This window comes from Notothenia rossii (genome assembly GCF_949606895.1).
Source record: "Notothenia rossii genome assembly, chromosome: 5".
NCBI classification, from domain to species: Eukaryota; Metazoa; Chordata; class Actinopteri; order Perciformes; family Nototheniidae; genus Notothenia; species Notothenia rossii.
The window spans coordinates 1,802,443-1,819,942 of record NC_136903.1 but is presented as its reverse complement, the minus strand read 5'-3'; the positions used below and the strand labels follow the sequence as shown (position 1 = coordinate 1,819,942).

The window sequence follows — 17,500 nt, the reverse complement described above, 5'->3', positions numbered from 1 at the left end:
AAAGTACAGGTATTTGTGTTCAAAATGTAAGAAGTCATAATAATAAGTAGTCGAGTAAAGTACTGATATCAGAGAAATGTACTTAAGTGGAGGCGTGTGGCGCAGTGGATAGAGCCTTGGTTTTGGGATCAGAGGGTCACAGGTTCAAACCCCACTGCAGTCAGCATGTCGTTGTGTCCCTGAGACACTTCACCCCAAAGTGCTCCTGTGGGGATTGTCCACAGTATTGAGTGTGTATGTCGCTTTGGATAAAAGTGTCTGACATGTAATGTAATGTAAAAAGTACAGTATGGAAGTATTTGTACTCCACTACTTCAATCAACAGGCTGAGATATGTACTTCATTATCCCCGTGCAATATTACTTTATGTAACTAAAGGAGATGTATTCAAGGCGAGGTGTAGATCTCTGAACTCTAACTCTGGATCTTTAATGTTGTTACTAGCAGCTCTGAAGTCCAATAAGGGGACATGTCTCTTTCTTTCATTTGCTTTATCTATCCACACAGAGACATGTGGAGATAATCAACTGTCATTTCTGCTGCAAAAAATAACCCTTTGAGTATTTCCATTTAAAGCTACTTTGTACTTCGGCCCCACTAGAGTTCAGAGGTCAATCGTGTACTTCTATTCCACTAAAACATATCGTATATATTATTCTGAAATCTTTTCCATGGCAGCTTCCAGTACATTTCCAAATGGAGCACCTCTGCATCTCCGTTGGTCTTGCAGCTGCTGGCATCAGCATATATTTATGGATATATTGAAGGGAATTGAAGCAGCAATAATGGAGTTTGATAGAGGGGAATCAAATCCACATTTCTGTGTTAAAAGTCAGGTTTTAGTGTCTGTCTTGTGAGAATCAAAGGAGCCATTTCACACAGAAAGGAGAAATGATAAGAGATAAACAAACACAGGAGCAGCACAAACAGAACATCGTGAAGGTCTGGATTGTCCTCGAAGATGAGCGTCATATTGACACGTGGTGGAATATATGTTCCTATTGTCTTAAGATTTATCGCTACCACAGAAATAAAAGCGCTCCTTCGTGAAGATTTAACGCTCAGAACGGACGCAGCAGGAACAACAAGGGGATTCGTTTCGTTTAAAAACTCATTTTCACAGCAATTCAATCATTAAAGGGTTTGTTCTCTCAGTGTGATGAAACCTGTTGGCCCTCATCAAGGCCCCGTCCACACGGAGAAAGAAAAAGTATTCCGTCCACACGAAAACGCTCGAAAGCGCTGGAGACGCTGTAGTACATATGCCTGGCCTGTAAGTGGCGCTGTACTTCCGCCACAAAATACATCAAAAGCAGTGAAGAAGCATGGTTGCCATGGTTGCCATGGTTGACCTTCTGGTTATTCCCCGCGGTGGATGTAGCAACATGTAGTTCATGTAGTTCTCCATGTCCACGTGTTGCTGGTGGTTGGGGTCGAGCAGCTGTAGGCACTAACATCTGTATCATGGTCAGTAGCGTCTGGAGCACGAACGCAACCCTGTGATCCGCCATTGTTGTTGTTGTTGTTGTTGTTGTTGTTGTTGGCGAAACACTTCAGCAATGACGCAGGTTTGAGCAAGAGAGGTGGGGAGAGGCGGGGCTATGGCGGCATCGATTCAGGAAATGATCGTATAGGGCGTACACACGGAGCCGCAAGCGCTTCGTCCTCAGACCGACCCAGTTTGGGAGCCGGTATCGGATTCGGGCTCCGAAGCCACGTTTCCGTTTCGGCCTCGTGTGGACGAACCGTCTATACGATAGAGAACGTTAGCGGATTCAACTAATATCGTCTCCGTGTGGACGGGGCCTAAGATTCATGGATTATGGGGTTGACTGATTTCATATTTCATTTCTTAGTAACTATATTTTGACTAATGGTTTCTTGATTTCACGATTCCTAGAGCGTGACGCTGAGTCGAGGTGGAGCAGCTCTCGACCAATAAAAACCCTCTGTTTGTTCAACTGCTGCTCAAACTCACAGCTGGATTCACCGTGTTTACTCCTTTTCTCTATAAATAAGTACATCTCTAACTGAAGTAGGAACACACGAGGGAAACAAGCTTCAGGAACTCTCCTAATAATCTCCAGTCACGTCCCTCCTGGAGGAAACAAAGGGATGCAACTTTAATCGTTACGAACTAAACAAAAACTTTGTGAAGCAGGAAACTTTGGATAATTTATAGTTTTAATCTCGCTGTGGAGGTTTGGTTAATTTAGGAGTCTTCTGAAAGCTGCCGTGTCCGTCTGAATAACGGGCTTTAATTAGTAAACAGTGGAAATCTTCTCTTAATTGCGGCTGATGGTTTGTTAAGTTGTTTTAAGTGCCTGGCAATTATGTGTATCATTAAGAAGGTAATGACAAAGCAATGCAATTTAAAAAACAACCCCTGGTGTAATCCTGCAGATCGGGGAAGGTCATCAGCAGCTCTGCTCCTGGCTCATCTAAAACATGCACAGCCTCTGAACTCAGTGAAGTAAGGACCTCTCCGTCTGAAGGAACCAGCGGGACTCTTTGCATCTCTTCGTAGATATTTGGTGTTTTTGTTATTTTGTGTTTGCTTTTGTTTTTTGTTGGCTCTTTGTCGAAATTTTTCATCTCGTTTTGGTTATTTTCTCTATTTTAAGACATTGTGTTCATTTTGAAATGTTTTGATGTTTTGTTATACATTTGTTCCAGATAAATAATTGATTCTACATTTATGGTTTATCTGTGGGGAAAGACTCAGTGATGCTGCTTGTGAGGGGAGTTCCTCTTGAGGGCACCATGCACTCACGTAGGATTCACTATTTCACCCAAAAATAGTTTATCACTCGAACAGCAGCCAGATACTGCAACTGATGGACAATCATCCAGAGTCAACATTTTGTCAAATATTATTGTTATTCTTTATGGAAAATCTCCTGAAATACCAGTTTTCAGTGTTATTTTGTGTACAATTTGCCTTAAAAATGTAAAAGTTAGTGAGATGTAAAAAGGCAGTTCGCCTATAACTATTGATTTATTGAAAAGTCAATAAAAACATTTTTTGTGGAACTTGGATTTGGTTTTCTTGAAGTCACTGAGAAGTATTATAAGTATTGGACGAATTGTAATAAAGAAAGGGCCCCCTGGCCAACAGCCACATTCTCAAAGGGATTTATTTTTGATTATCGTTTCGTCAACGTTTTGCTGTTTTGCATTTGTTTATAGAATTAGTTTGTCTCCTTGTGGTTTTTTGTTGGCTCTTTGTGGACATTCTAGTCTCTTTTTAGTCGTATTCGGTCTCTTGGTGTTTCTTTTTCATTTTTGTTGTTGTTTGTTTTGTGTCATTTCTTGGTCGCTTAGCTTCCTTTGTGGTCGTTATCTGTCCCTTTGTGACTTCCCAACAAAAAGGTTTTCCTCCCAGAGTTATTGAACTCCTCCACCCCTGAGCCAGTAGGCCGTTCAGTAACTCATCCATGGGTTCATTGGCCTGAAGACACTTCAACATGCAGACAGGAAGCTCTAGATATGGCAACCGATGGAAAGTAATCCTGCGTAGTCAAAGTCGTGTCAAGAATTACACATTTTGATTTTCATTTGTCGATATTTGCATCTCTTTTTGGATATTTTGGGTTTGGTTGTTTGTTTGCTCTTAGTTGATATTTTACATCTCTTCTTGATTTTGTCTCTATTTTAAGACATTATGTGTTTTTTTTCCAATCATTTTGGATTTTTTGGTTGCTTTGAATCCCTTGTGGTCTTTTTGTGTCTCTTCTCTCTCCAGAGGCTCTGAACCCACCGCGCCGCTGGGTCAGAGCGGGTCTGTTTAGTATCTGTCACAGGTCTGGGTTGGGGAACAATAGGACCCAAATGCATAATGAGGAGGAAGCAGGTTTCAAAAGGAAACAAAAGGCGAGCTTCATTAAACAAAAGCTGAACAAAAACAAGAATCCATGAACAGGTACCAGGTAGCATCTAAGGTGACAGTGACCACCATGAAGGGGTACATGAACGACAAACAATGAACCAACACTGAACACAGGATGAGAGACAAGACTAAATACAGGCAGGGGTAATCACGAGACGAGAAACACAAGGGCGACAGGTGAACACAATCAGACAATCAGACACACCAGGGAAACTAACCACAGGGAGGACAGAACAGCAAAATAACCCCAAAACTAGACACACAAAAACTCAAACCCTGACAACAGGACTGGATGAGACACGTCCAATCACAGCAGAGCTCCAGGGCTCAGCTCTCCACCCAGAGTGCCGGATTGACCCTGAACGCATCCCATTAGCATAATTGCATTTCAAACTGGTCAAGATTACGGTGCTAGGCGAGCAATCAGACAGTGAAATGAGCCGTGGAGCGATTAGAGACGGCTCCGGGATTTCATTAGGAACCCAGAGACGAAAACCAGGAGCAGGCAGTAATGGGGCAAGCTGTTGTAAAATGCATGACCACATGTCAGTGATATGGGGATGAATCCAACCCCCGCATGATTGCGATGATTCATTCTCCAAATGACACACATGAAGCGTTCATCTGGTGTTGCTTTAAAGGGTATCTTCAGGCTGATGGGGGGCTGCCACTTGAATATTGATTTAAAGGTCCCCTATCATACTGTTTCTCATCAATATATCACAGGTCTCAGATATATACAGAACTTGTCTCTGATTGGCTGGAACACCAAACAGATCATTGCAGCATTACCCATAATCCCCTCTGTTTCAGCCCTGTTTCCAAAGTGCTGATTCTCTGTCTGTTACTTTAGATGAAAATAAGGAGCCCCTCCCCACGCCCCTCTGAGAGACATTTGGTTACAAAGAACTCAATGGAGCTCTAGGAGGAGATTCAGGTGATAAGGGGGGGGGGGGGGGGGGGGGGGTTACCTTGGTTGCTGATTGGCTAATGGTTACTCAAGACAAAACATCGTTATGACATCATAAAGTGACCAAAATCTGATCAGCTCATTTTCAGACAGGTTTTTATAGAAATGGATCAAAAAGAGAGAGAATCTCAGAGGGGACACATGTTGATGAAGAAGAGACATGGAGAAGAGGGGACACATGTTGATGTAGAAGAGACATGGAGAAGAGGGGACACATGTTGATGAAGAAGAGACATGGAGAAGAGGGGACACATGTTGATGAAGAAGAGACATGGAGAAGAGGGGACACATGTTGATGTAGAAGAGACATGAAGAAGAGGGGACACATGTTGATGTAGAAGAGACATGGAGAAGAGGGGACACATGTTGATGAAGAAGAGACATGGAGAAGAGGGGACACATGTTGATGTAGAAGAGACATGGAGAAGAGGGGACACATGTTGATGTAGAAGAGACATGGAGAAGAGGGGACACATGTTGATGTAGAAGAGACATGAAGAAGAGGGGACACATGTTGATGTAGAAGAGACATGGAGAAGAGGGGACACATGTTAATGTAGAAGAGACATGAAGAAGAGGGGACACATGTTGATGTAGAAGAGACATGAAGAAGAGGGGACACATGTTGATGTAGAAGAGACATGAAGAAGAGGGGACACATGTTGATGTAGAAGAGACATGAAGAAGAGGGGACACATGTTGATGTAGAAGAGACATGGAGAAGAGGGGACACATGTTGATGTAGAAGAGACATGGAGAAGAGGGGACACATGTTGATGTAGAAGAGACATGAAGAAGAGGGGACACATGTTGATGTAGAAGAGACATGAAGAAGAGGGGACACATGTTGATGTAGAAGAGACATGGAGAAGAGGGGACACATGTTGATGTAGAAGAGACATGAAGAAGAGGGGACACATGTTGATGTAGAAGAGACATGAAGAAGAGGGAACACATGTTGATGTAGAAGAGACATGAAGAAGAGGGGACACATGTTGAAAATGAACAAAGTAAATTAACAGTTTACCTAATAATAATAATAATAATAATAATAATAATAATGATGCGTTTAATTTGTATGCCGCTTTTCCCAATGCTCAGACGCTCATCACAAGATCTGAATCTGACATTTTAGAAAAACAACATTCATTCAAAGTGCGTTTCGTACAGCTGTGTCTTTATATATAGTCTCTTACTCCAGTGTTTTTCAAAGTGGGGGCCCCGACCCCCCGGGGGGCCGCCAGGGGGCGCCAGGGGGGTCACGCAAAGTTTGGGGGAAAGGGGAATTTCTCTTTTTTAGATGTTATTAATAACTGCATATCTATCAATCTATGTGTCCTTTGATGCAAATCTTTTAATTAGGGCCAGGACTTTAACGCGTTAATTAAGATTAATTAATTACACAAAAATTAACGCATTTTAATCGCACTTATTTTTGCACCGCGGAACGTTTCTCACTGGATGAGTTTCAGGGGTACCGATTATACTGGAGCACCAACTAACGTTCATGACTTCAGACAACAACAAACCACAGTGAACAATAGTCAAACATGAACGAAGAAGCTGATGAGACCGCTTTGGTTGGCCCCGTGGATGGGACATTGTGTTTTAAAAAACGGACGACTCGGAGTACAAGGACCCACACCCAATTCGCGTTGATCAAACAGTGGCCTATGCAACAGAGAGATTTTATTTTTCATCAGGATATTGGAAGAATAGGAGGGATTGAGGTCAATCACTGGAACTTTTTTATTTGATTTTAAATGGTACACTTTATGTTGAACTATTTATTACGTTGTTGGTGCAACTGGCACTTTATGTTGAACTGTTTATTGTTTTGGCCAAGGTTATTGAGAGAGTTGGACTGAAATGTATTAGATTTTTTAAATCAACTGTTGGTAAATCAACAAAGTCTGTTCTGGCCTCTGAAGCAACAGAGAGATGTTTTCTAATAGTCAGGGTTTCCAATGTTCTGAATGTACTTGAAAGTATTGTGTTTTACTTCAAAAACAAAGTGTTATAGTTTACAGAAGGTCTACCTACCTATAGGCTACCTGAATCTCTGAAATGTACTATATTCCTAAATATGCTATTGCTACACTTTATGGCCAGTGTACCACCTTGAAAAAAATAAACAATGTTTTGTTGCTTAAGCTTATGTATTCAGTCATTATTCAATGGTATACTAAAATCCATGTGAAAAAAATAGCTTCTCACTGTTCTCAGGTCAGATATTTATATGTGATTAAAAATGCGATTAATTAATTACAAAGCCTGTAATTAATTAGATAAATATTTTTAATCGAGTCCCGGCCCTACTTTTAATATTTTATTTTTATTAATATTTTATTTGTTTGTTTTTAAATCCCACGACCGCCCTTCAAGCCAATCAGAATGGAGCTACTGAGAGTGAAACTGAGTATCTGCTCAGCTTTTGAAGCAAGTGAGAGCTAGTGAATGTTTCGCTCTGCAGCTGGATGAGAGCACGGATGTAGCAAATATTGTTGTTTATATATGAATATAAATATTTTTATTGTTAATATTACTGGTGAATATTAAATATAATATCATTAAGGCATAAGTAGCTTTAAAAATGCTACAAATATACGTTAATTGTTCATATTACTGTTCAAAATTATATAATATTATAAAGACAGAAATCACTTTAAAAATATGTTTACTGTTGATATGACTGTTTAATATTGTGTTAAGAATGTTTATAACAGAAGACACAATGAATGACAAACAAAAGTAACTACAAAAAATGTTTAGAAGAATAACTGATTATTAATTATTAATACAAATATATATTAAGAAAATGTATTAAGTGATTAATTTGTCATATTTCCCATCATAATGTACTCATCATTAAAAAAAAGAATTGCAACAGGGGGGTCCCCGCCAGAGGATAATGCTATATGGGGGTCCTTGGCATGGCAAAGTTTGGGAACCCCTGTCTTACTAGTTTTTGGGATCTTGTCCAACTTTTAAATCTCTTTTTGTTCGTGTTTTTTCTTTCATGATTTATTTTTCTGTGTTTGAAATAAAAAAAAGTGCTGCTGGTTAACTTTAGCTGACTGGAGCTGCAGGACAAATGGGGAGAAAGTGAGTGTTTGTGCAATAAAGTCTTTAATTGAGATAATTATTCATGGCACAAATGACAAACAAAGTAAATTGACAGTTTACACAAAAGGATGATGACATTTTAGAAAACAAACATGAATTGAAAGAGTGTTTCGTACAGCTGTGAAAGTCTTCAACAAACATTCACATGAGTATTTGTACACAAAAGTATTTCATTGAGATAATTACTCATGGCGCAAACGACTGGCAAAATGAACAAAGTAGAGAAACATTTAAAAGGATGAGGATCTGAATCTGACATTTCAAAGTGCCGTACAGCTGTGTGTGAGCGTCTTCAACATGTCAGGCTCATTTACATCGTTATTAAATGTGTTTCTTCATTCCTCCTCTTCCTCAGCGTCCAGCGGGCCTCGGTTCGGGGGGAGAGACGCTGCGATTCGCTGCCAGCGGTTCGGAGGCCAGATGATGTGAGAGGCTCGGCCGTGAAGCAGCCCCACTGACACCTGGGAAATAAACAACAACAAAAAGCAGGGTCAGAGCTGCATGTCAACAACGACGGGATTCAATAAAAGAAAATGAGAGAACAGTGGAGATGATAACGCTGAGTTGTGTTCAGGGTCTCGTAACGAAGGATTTTACACTGAGACCCATAATGTGCAAAAAGATTGTTCCACGACATCTTGTATAATAAGGATTTAGCAATATTGTGTGTGACTTGCTTCCAACGTCCCAAAGAATGATGTGAAATAAATGTCTGAAAAACAATGTTGAAATGTATCAAAAAATATATGAAGGATTTTCATAAAATATGTGAAAAATTGTGTTAAAATGTATGAAAAGGGGACGTAAAATATGTTAAACAACTTTTAAAAACATGTGAACATTTTTGGAAAATACGTGAAAAATTCTCTAAAAAATATTTGAAAATTCTCATAAAATATTTGAAAAACAGACAAAAAACGTACCAAAAATACGTGAAAATTGTTTTCGAAAAATATGTAAAAAAAGTCTTGCTTTTCACTTTCCCCAAAGTTCTGACTTCTCAACAAAAGAAAACTTTTCAAAGTAAAGTCTGACTGCACACAGAGTTATGCTGTGGGTGTTTGTTTGGACTCGTCCTGACGGGCCCGGCGGCTGAGAGGACGTGTTTGTGAGTGGTGGGCGAACACGGCAGGCCACACTCAGAGAGAATATATTATTCAAATGATATATCCTGAATACGAGCCATGGATGTCCCGTTCCTGCTGGTGTGAATATCTGGTGGTGACATTAAACTGGAGGACGTTTCCATCCCATTCAGAGAGAAATATATCTATATATATATATATATATATATACAATATCTGTTTCCTTTTTATTATTACTGCCAAATTTTATTCCATGTTTTACTCCATTTTAATCCATTCAGCTACCTGGTGATGAACCTGGTTCTGAAAGCCGGGAGAGATTATGTGAAAAATGGTCATAAAGTATGTGAAACTTATCAAATAAATGTCTGAAAAATGGTCATAAAATATTTGAAAAACTGTTAGAAAACATGTGAACATTTTTAAAAACAAATCTGGAAAAAGTCCTAAAAATAGTGTCAACGATTTGGTCAAAACATATGTGATAAATGTTCAATGCATCTGTGAAAGAGATTCTGCTTCTCACAGCAGGAATAAAGAGATAACGTGACGTCTGTTAGCAGAGATGGAAACTGACGGACTCTGAATTCCAATCAGAGAGACGGAGATCGAACGAGACTTATCTGGTTAAGCTTCTTTTAGCCCAAGATGCAAAAGAGGGGAATGTACCCTGGTTCTTTAGACACACCACAAACAGGTGACCTTATCGATTATGATGCGTTCCTGCAGGTTAAACGAGCCAGCAGAATATCAAGGAGTTACAATGAGCACCTTAACAGCAGTGAGATGCTGCATCTCGTTTGAAAAATATGTAGAAAAAAAAGTGAAAAACATCCAAGACATACGTAAAAAATAGGAAAATAATGCAGAAAAATGTGTTGGAAAAATGACCTGCAGTATATTATGTAAAACATGTCTATAAAATGTCATAAAATGCTCAGAACAAATTGAAGTTATGTCTTAGTTCTCCGGTCGTAATTTCCTAATAAACCTTTAGTGTCTGACATCAAGCTCCAGCTCTCTCTGTGTCTCTGAGTTTTGACTCCATCGCTCCAGAAGCTTCCCCCACATGAAGCTCCTTGCTCCCAACACTGTGTGTCAGTAACGCATGACTGCTGATGAAGGATGAAGTCATCAAACACATTTAAGAGCAGGCTGCAGACTTTCCTCTTCAGTGCAGCGTGCAGACTGCTTTCAAACCCCCTCTAAACATCCTCATGGCCGCTCCTTCACACGGGATTTAATGATTGTATTCTAACTGTATTTGTGTTTTTTCACATTCATCTTGTCATTTTACTATATTCTCAGATCAGTGTTCATTTTGGCAGCTATTTTGGATTTAGTCTTTAGACGAAACATTTTAGTCCTTTGTATCCTTCATAGTTTTAGTCCAGTTTACTCGATGAAAAATCATTACATTTTAGTCAACTTTTAGTCAAAATGTTTTCTGTCTTTAAACCAATTCAGTTCGGAAAACACAGGAATCTGAATCAAGGTGACAGCATCAAGTGTTCAAAGTCCTAAAGTAACATTTCACTCTCTCAACACTTTACTTGTGTAATATCTAGGGATGGGTATCGTTAAGGTTTTTAACGGTACTACTACTCTTAAAAATCTGTGTGTACGCCGCTGCAGCGTGTCTGTGAGGCCCCGCCCCCCGCACACAGAGAGAGAGAGAGGCCCCGCCCTCCGCACACAGAGAGAGAGAGAGGCCCGCCCCCCGCACACAGAGAGAGAGAGAGAGAGGCCCCGCCCCCCGCACACAGAGACAGAGAGAAAGAGAGAGAGAGAAAGAGGCCCCGCCCCCTGTAGACAGAGAGAGAGAGAGGCCCGCCCCCGCACACAGAGAGAGAGAGAGAGGCCCCGCCCCCCGCACAAAGAGAGAAAGAGAGGCCCCGCCCTCCGCACACAGAGAGAGAGAGAGAGGCCCCGCCCTCCGCACACAGAGAGAGAGAGAGAGAGAGAGAGAGAGAGGCCCCGCCCCTGCACACAGAGAGAGAGAGAGGCCCCGCCCTCCGCACACAGAGAGAGAGAGAGAGAAAGAGGCCCCGCCCCCCGCACACAGAGAGAGAGAGAGGCCCCGCCCTCCGCACACAGAGAGAGAGAGAAAGAGAGAGAGAGAAAGAGGCCCCGCCCCCTGTAGACAGAGAGAGAGAGAGGCCCGCCCCCGCACACAGAGAGAGAGAGAGAGAGAGAGAGAGAGAGAGAGGCCCCGCCCTCTGCACACAGAGAGAGAGAGAGAGAGTGAGGCTCCGCCCCCCGCAGACAGAGAAAGAGAGAGAGGCCCGCCCCCAGCACACAGAGAGAGAGAGAGAGGCCCGCCCCCCGCACACAGAGAGAGAGAGAGAGAGAGAGAGTTAGGCCCCGCCCCCCGCACACAGACCAAACACAGGAGATCGGAAGAGCGAGAGAGCGGAAATAATGATATTGCAAGCTAGAAACGTAAGATGCATTTTGACAGACCCTTGGGGGAAATACCCTGCACTTTGAAAGTCCGATAGTCCACCATTAACACGTTAGTCCCTTCTAGTCTCGTCAACGAAAACTAAATATACATTTCGTCATAGTTTTTATTATCAAGAATCTATTTTTAGCTCGTCATCGTCTCGTCTTAGTCGTGTAAAAAAAGATCGTTAACGAACATTTTTCGTCTTAGTTTTCGTTGAAGAAATGAACACTGTCTCGGATATGTTTGTGTTTGTTTGTGAAGCCCCCGGAGACCAATGTGATTTGTGATATTGGGCTATATAAACACATTTGAATTGAATTGAATTTGCTCTGGGGGGATAAACTGTGCTTTGTGGATCTGTGTGTGTTTGATGCGTACCGGTCCGAAGCTGTTGCTGTCCAGACTGTGTCCGTGATGATCGCCCTCCAGCCAGAAGTGACCGTCAGGAACCCGAACGAACCGGTTCTTATATCCCAGAGTCCTGAAGAGACGAGAACAAAAACAATACGATTAGTATTTATTTAATAAATGTATTTTTTGAAGTTTCACATGATACCAATATGTACCCCCTTTTTTTCCACTTATCCCACACAGAACACATTCTCCACACATGCAATCAACTAATACAAAGCAAATAAATAAATTAGATCAAAGAAAAAATAAAATAATAACAATAATAAAGAAGTAAATAAATCCTAAAAGTAAAGAAATTATAGAAAGAAAATTAAAAAGACAGCACAACAGAAGGCTAGTTATTCTCGATCCTTATTTTATTGCCAAGAAGCTGAATGAAAAGACCCACGATGTGTTGGTTAATCCCTCAGTACTGCCTGACTTCTCTACGCTTTGTGTAACTCCCATTGATACATTGAACATCTTATCTTTCTAGTGCTGCCTTCAGGACTGTATTTGGTGCGTTGTTCCATATTTTAGTTCTTTAACAACGCGGGAATATACAGATGTGTACACACTTACAGAAAGGTGTCACGATTCTCATGTTATGTCACGTTTATAGTTTTGTAGGTTTGGGTGTTTTTGCTGTTTTCCATGGATCCGAGCAGTTAGGCAAAAAAAAGGAAACATTTAATAATTCCGACTCGAACGGATCTGCTGGGCCCATTTCTTGGTCGGTTTCGTACTGTCACGGTTTGTGAAACAAGCAGGACCCAAATGCAGATATAAACTGAACTTCCTTTATTTCAAGGCTATGAGATATATGTACAATGACACAAACAGAACACTCACCGCAGAACTAGTCAGAGAACAAGACGAACCGAACAAGACAGACAGACAACCCAGAACTTAAATACACACAAGACTCAATCACACAACAAGACACAGGTGAGGAGGGAGGAGAAAACACAGGGGCCCAGGTGAACATAATCAGACCATTAGACACACCAGGGAAACTAATGACAAGAGGGAAACACAGGGAGAAGGACCAGACAATAACCCAAAGGAAAACGACATGGAAAACAGCAAAAACCCAAACCTACAAAACTATAAACGTGACATAACATGAGAATCGTGACAAAAGGTTTGTTAGACGCTGTGAACTATACGGAAATATGCCCTGAAATCTCCGTCCGTGCTAGTCCGCAGAAACCAAGATTTAGTATATATCACAAAATATGTGAAAAATGGTCTTAAAATATGTGAAAATGTTCAAAAAATATGTGAAAATGTTCAAAAAATATGTGAAAATTGTGTTGAAATGTTTGAAAAAGACCGATAAAATAGGTTAAACAATTTTTAAAATATACGAAAAATATGTTGAAAATGTTCATAAATTATGTTGAAAATTGTCATAAAATACGTGAAAAACATTCCCAAAAATATGTAATAAATCTCTTCCATTTCACTTTTCCCAAAGTTTTGACCTCTAAGCAAAGAAACTTTCAAAAGTAAAAGAGAGCCTGACTGCACACCGAGGGATTCTGTGTGTGGAGATGCTGGGTGTTTTTGTTGCTAGTCCGTAGACTTAGTTTCTAATCAGGCGTTGGTAACATTAGAAGAAGTCCTGGAGGCAGTGAAATCTAACAACAGAGTGTTTGTCTAAAGATGTCTGATTTCCCTTCAGTGCCATCAACGTTCTCCGCTCACTGGCTGTTGGGTTTCACAATATCAAGAATGAGCTGTGAAAGCCTTGACTAGGGCTGTCGTTACAAACACACTCTTTTATTTATGAATGACAACGTGATCACATGTGCACCTAATTATGTGAAGCATTTGGAACAGCCCCGTGTCGCCGGAAAGAAACACAACAAGGATACCACAGGGTTCCTGCAGGTTTCATAAACTCAAATATAAGACTTTTTAAAACCACTTTGAATAGAATTTAAAACCTATTTCAAGGCAAGAAAGTATGAAGGAAAATTGAAAGAAGAAATACGTCCCATAATAAAAAAACATTTTAAATTGTAAATGTATTCAAACCCAAACGTCCGCGGGAAGCCTGTAACAGGAGCTGAACGAGTAAGAGACAAACCCTCCCTATGGATCTATTCTGACAGGAAGTTACTAAACTCTCCAACAGGAATTTACTAAACTCTCCAACAGGAAGTTACTAAATGCTGTGACAGGAAGTTACTAAACTCTCCAACAGGAAGTTACTAAACTCTCCAACAGGAAGTTACTAAACTCTCCAACAGGAAGTTACTAAATGCTGTGACAGGAAGTTACTAAACTCTCCAACAGGAAGTTACTAAACTCTCCAACAGGAAGTTACTAAACTCTCCAACAGGAAGTTACTAAACTCTCCAACAGGAAGTTACTAAACTCTCCAACAGGAAGTTACTAAACTCTCAAACAGGAAGTTACTAAATGCTGTGACAGAAGTAACCTAACCCCAAAAGGAAGGAGGTAAACATCCAACAGCTAGGCTCAATCTACAAATAGATCAAACATTCACTAATAAACTGCGCCAAGCAAGATGGACAATAAATATCGACATACAGATCTTAAAGGTCCCATGTCATCGTTTCCTGGTTATCACCCGTCCCCTTGTGTGTTCTGTAGCTTCTGCATGTGAACGGTCTGCAGAGTCACAACCCCTCAGAGTACACCCTGTAGGGAGTAAAGCTCTAACACAGAGAAGACCTGTCTGTGCTGCCCCAGAACGCCTCGTTGGACATTTCTCTTTTTCCATTTGTTTCTTCCGGGAACCAAAATGGACCAATCCACGGAGCTCCTCACTCACCAGGACGTTTAGCGTACATTTTCAACTAACAGGGAGTCCCATTGACTTGCATAGAACTCCCTGGTTGGTAATAGACGAGTTGGGATGGTGGAGGAATGCTCTCCGCAGCAGACCCATTCTCACAGCGTTAGAAACCTTTTTCTTTCTCAACATCAAGCCACACTTATTGTTTTTGCTTCGGCTGTGAGTGTGTGTGTGTGTGTGTGTGTGTGTGTGTGTGTGTGTGTGTGTGTGTGTGTGTGTGTGTGTGTGTGTGTGTGTGTGTGTGTGTGTGTGTGTGTGTGTGTGTGTGTGTGTGCGTGCTCAGGATGAGTTTAGCTTGTTCTCGCTGTATCAACGACCCGGAAACCACACCAGTAAGCCAGCTCACTGAGCAGCAAGCCTCGTAACGTCCCGACCAATCAGAGCACAGTGGGCTCACAGTGAGGGGGGGGGGGGGGGGGGGGGGGGGGGAGGCAGGAGCCCCAACAAGCCGTGTAGGACAGAGAGTGAATTCACATACTGTGCTGAGATGCTGTATGAGAAATCCATCCCATTCAGAGAGAAATATTATCACACAATGAAACACAATATCTGTTTCCTTTTTATTATTACTGCCACATTTTATTCCATTCAGGTCCACCTACCTGCTGATGAACCTGATTCTGAAAGCCGGGAGAGATTATGTGAAAAATTGTCATAAAGTATGTGAAACATATCAAATAAATGTCTGAAAAATGGTCATAAAATATTTGAAAAACTGTTAGAAAACATGTGAAAAATTGTAAAAACAAATCTGGAAAAAGTCCTAAAAATAGTGTCAACAATTTGGTCAAAAAATATGTGATAAATGTTCAATGCATATGTGAAAGAGATTCTGCTTCTCACAGCAGGAATAAAGAGATAACGTGACGTCTGTTAGCAGAGATGGAAACTGACGGACTCTGAATTCCAATCAGAGAGACAGAGATTGAACGGGACTTATCTGGTTAAGCTTCTTTTAGCCCAAGATGCAAAAGAGGGGAATGTACCCTGGTTCTTTAAACACACCACAAACAGGTGACCTTATCGATTATGATGCGTTCCTGCAGGTTAAACGAGCCAGCAGAATATCAAGGAGTTACAATGAGCACCTTAACAGCAGTGAGACCTAATTATGTGAAGCATTTGGAACAGCCCCGTGTCGCCAGAAAGAAACACAACAAGGATACCACAGGGTTCCTGCAGGTTTCATAAACTCAAATATAAGACTTTTTAAAACCACTTTGAATAGAATTTAAGACCTACTTCAAGGCAAGAAAGTATGAAGGAAAATTGAAAGAAGAAACACGTCCCATAATAAAAAAACATTTTAAATTGTAAATGTATTCAAACCCAAACGTCCGCGGGAAGCCTGTAACAGGAGCTGAACGAGAAAGAGACAAACCCTCCCTATGGATCTATTCTGACACGAAGTTACTAAACTCTCCAACAGGAAGTTACTAAACTCTCCAACAGGAAGTTATTGAACTCTCCAACAGGAAGTTACTAAACTCTCCAACAGGAAGTTACTAAACTCTCCAACAGGAAGTTACTAAATGCTGTGACAGGAAGTTACTAAACTCTCCAACAGGAAGTTACTAAATGCTGTGACAGGAAGTTACTAAACTCTCCAACAGGAAGTTACTAAACTCTCCAACAGGAAGTTATTAAACTCTCCAACAGGAAGTTACTAAACTCTCCAACAGGAAGTTACTAAACTCTCCAACAGGAAGTTACTAAACTCTCCAACAGGAAGTTACTAAACTCTCCAACAGGAAGTTACTAAACTCTGTGAGTTTGAATGTGAGTTTGGAACATTGAACAATGTGAATCTATTCTAGTAGACCTCAACAATGGAATTATGATCAGTAGAGATGGCCATGACATGGGAGCTTTAACAACTTCATGTTTACCTCGTATTGTTTTTTAACTCAGGATCATATTCCTGTGTTTAGTTTAAATATAATGTGTGCATTTTATTATAAAGTTGTGTATATTTACAGAACAAGAAGCTTATAAACATCAGGTTTTAAAACCAAAAGACTTTTACAAAACAGAAACGCCACTGAAGATTTTTGGAGTTTTATTTTTGTTATTATTTGACTTTTATTAGATGCTGATTTGAAACCATTGTTACGGCACTTCCTGTTTCAGATGGAGAGAGGGGACTTTGTTCCAAATAAGTGAGCCTCGTTCAGCTGCGAGTGAGACTTCAGACGGAGGGGGAGTGGGTAAGGTCTGGTTTGGAATTGGGCCTCTTTAAACCTTCAACAGGAAGTTCAAAACAGTCCGAAAGGAATCAATTAAAACTCTAACAGGAAGTTACTAGTGCTATTAAACTGTGCAAAAATAGTTATTAATTATTGTCACACAGATGTTGAAGCTAACGTTGTATTGTTGTCTTGAAAATCCTTGTTATTGCGCATTTAATATTTACATTCTCTTCCCAAAGCAGAGCTGAAGAAAGGGTGAAACTGAGCCGGAGTTAAAGAATAGATTTTTAATCATAGCTTCACTGCGTCCGATAAGAGGAAGATTTATGGGGGAAAATTGCGGTTAAAGTCCTCGTTGATGGCGGATCAAATCTCCGGCACAATTACGGTTTTCATTTCATTATCGTTAATCATCGGCCGGTATATCATCCCCGAGGCGTCACTTCCCCTCGCCGCCTTATCGCTCAAACGGAGATCTGATCCCAGGATTCAGACTAATAACTGTCTCTGTGTGTGTGTGTGTGTGTGTGTGTGTGTGTGTGTGTGTGTGTGTGTGTGTGTGTGTGTGT

At 40.8% G+C, this 17,500-nt stretch overlaps 2 protein-coding genes across 3 annotated transcripts in view; one reads left to right on the top strand and one right to left on the bottom strand.

Annotated features, from left to right (window-relative positions):
• The window catches only part of LOC307040805 (protein NLRC3-like), a 61,956-nt gene extending 50,479 nt beyond the window's left edge, over nucleotides 1-11,477 (top strand). Inside the window, exon 11 of one of the 2 annotated variants that reach the window (XR_013808617.1) lies at nucleotides 11,466-11,477. The gene's annotated coding sequence lies outside the window, so the exon portion shown is untranslated. Of the gene's footprint in view, nucleotides 1-2,403; nucleotides 2,497-11,465 lie in introns of those variants that run through there. The other variant, XM_079683917.1, reaches the window with a different exon arrangement.
• Nucleotides 7,970-17,500, bottom strand: part of immp2l (inner mitochondrial membrane peptidase subunit 2) — a 110,729-nt gene continuing 101,198 nt past the window's right edge. The window contains exons 3-4 of the mRNA XM_079684021.1: nucleotides 11,898-12,000; nucleotides 7,970-8,446 (exon numbers count right to left, since the gene is read on the bottom strand). Coding sequence (XP_079540147.1) covers nucleotides 8,321-8,446; nucleotides 11,898-12,000 — 229 coding nt within the window. The 3' untranslated portion in view covers nucleotides 7,970-8,320. The remainder of the gene's footprint in view (nucleotides 8,447-11,897; nucleotides 12,001-17,500) is intronic.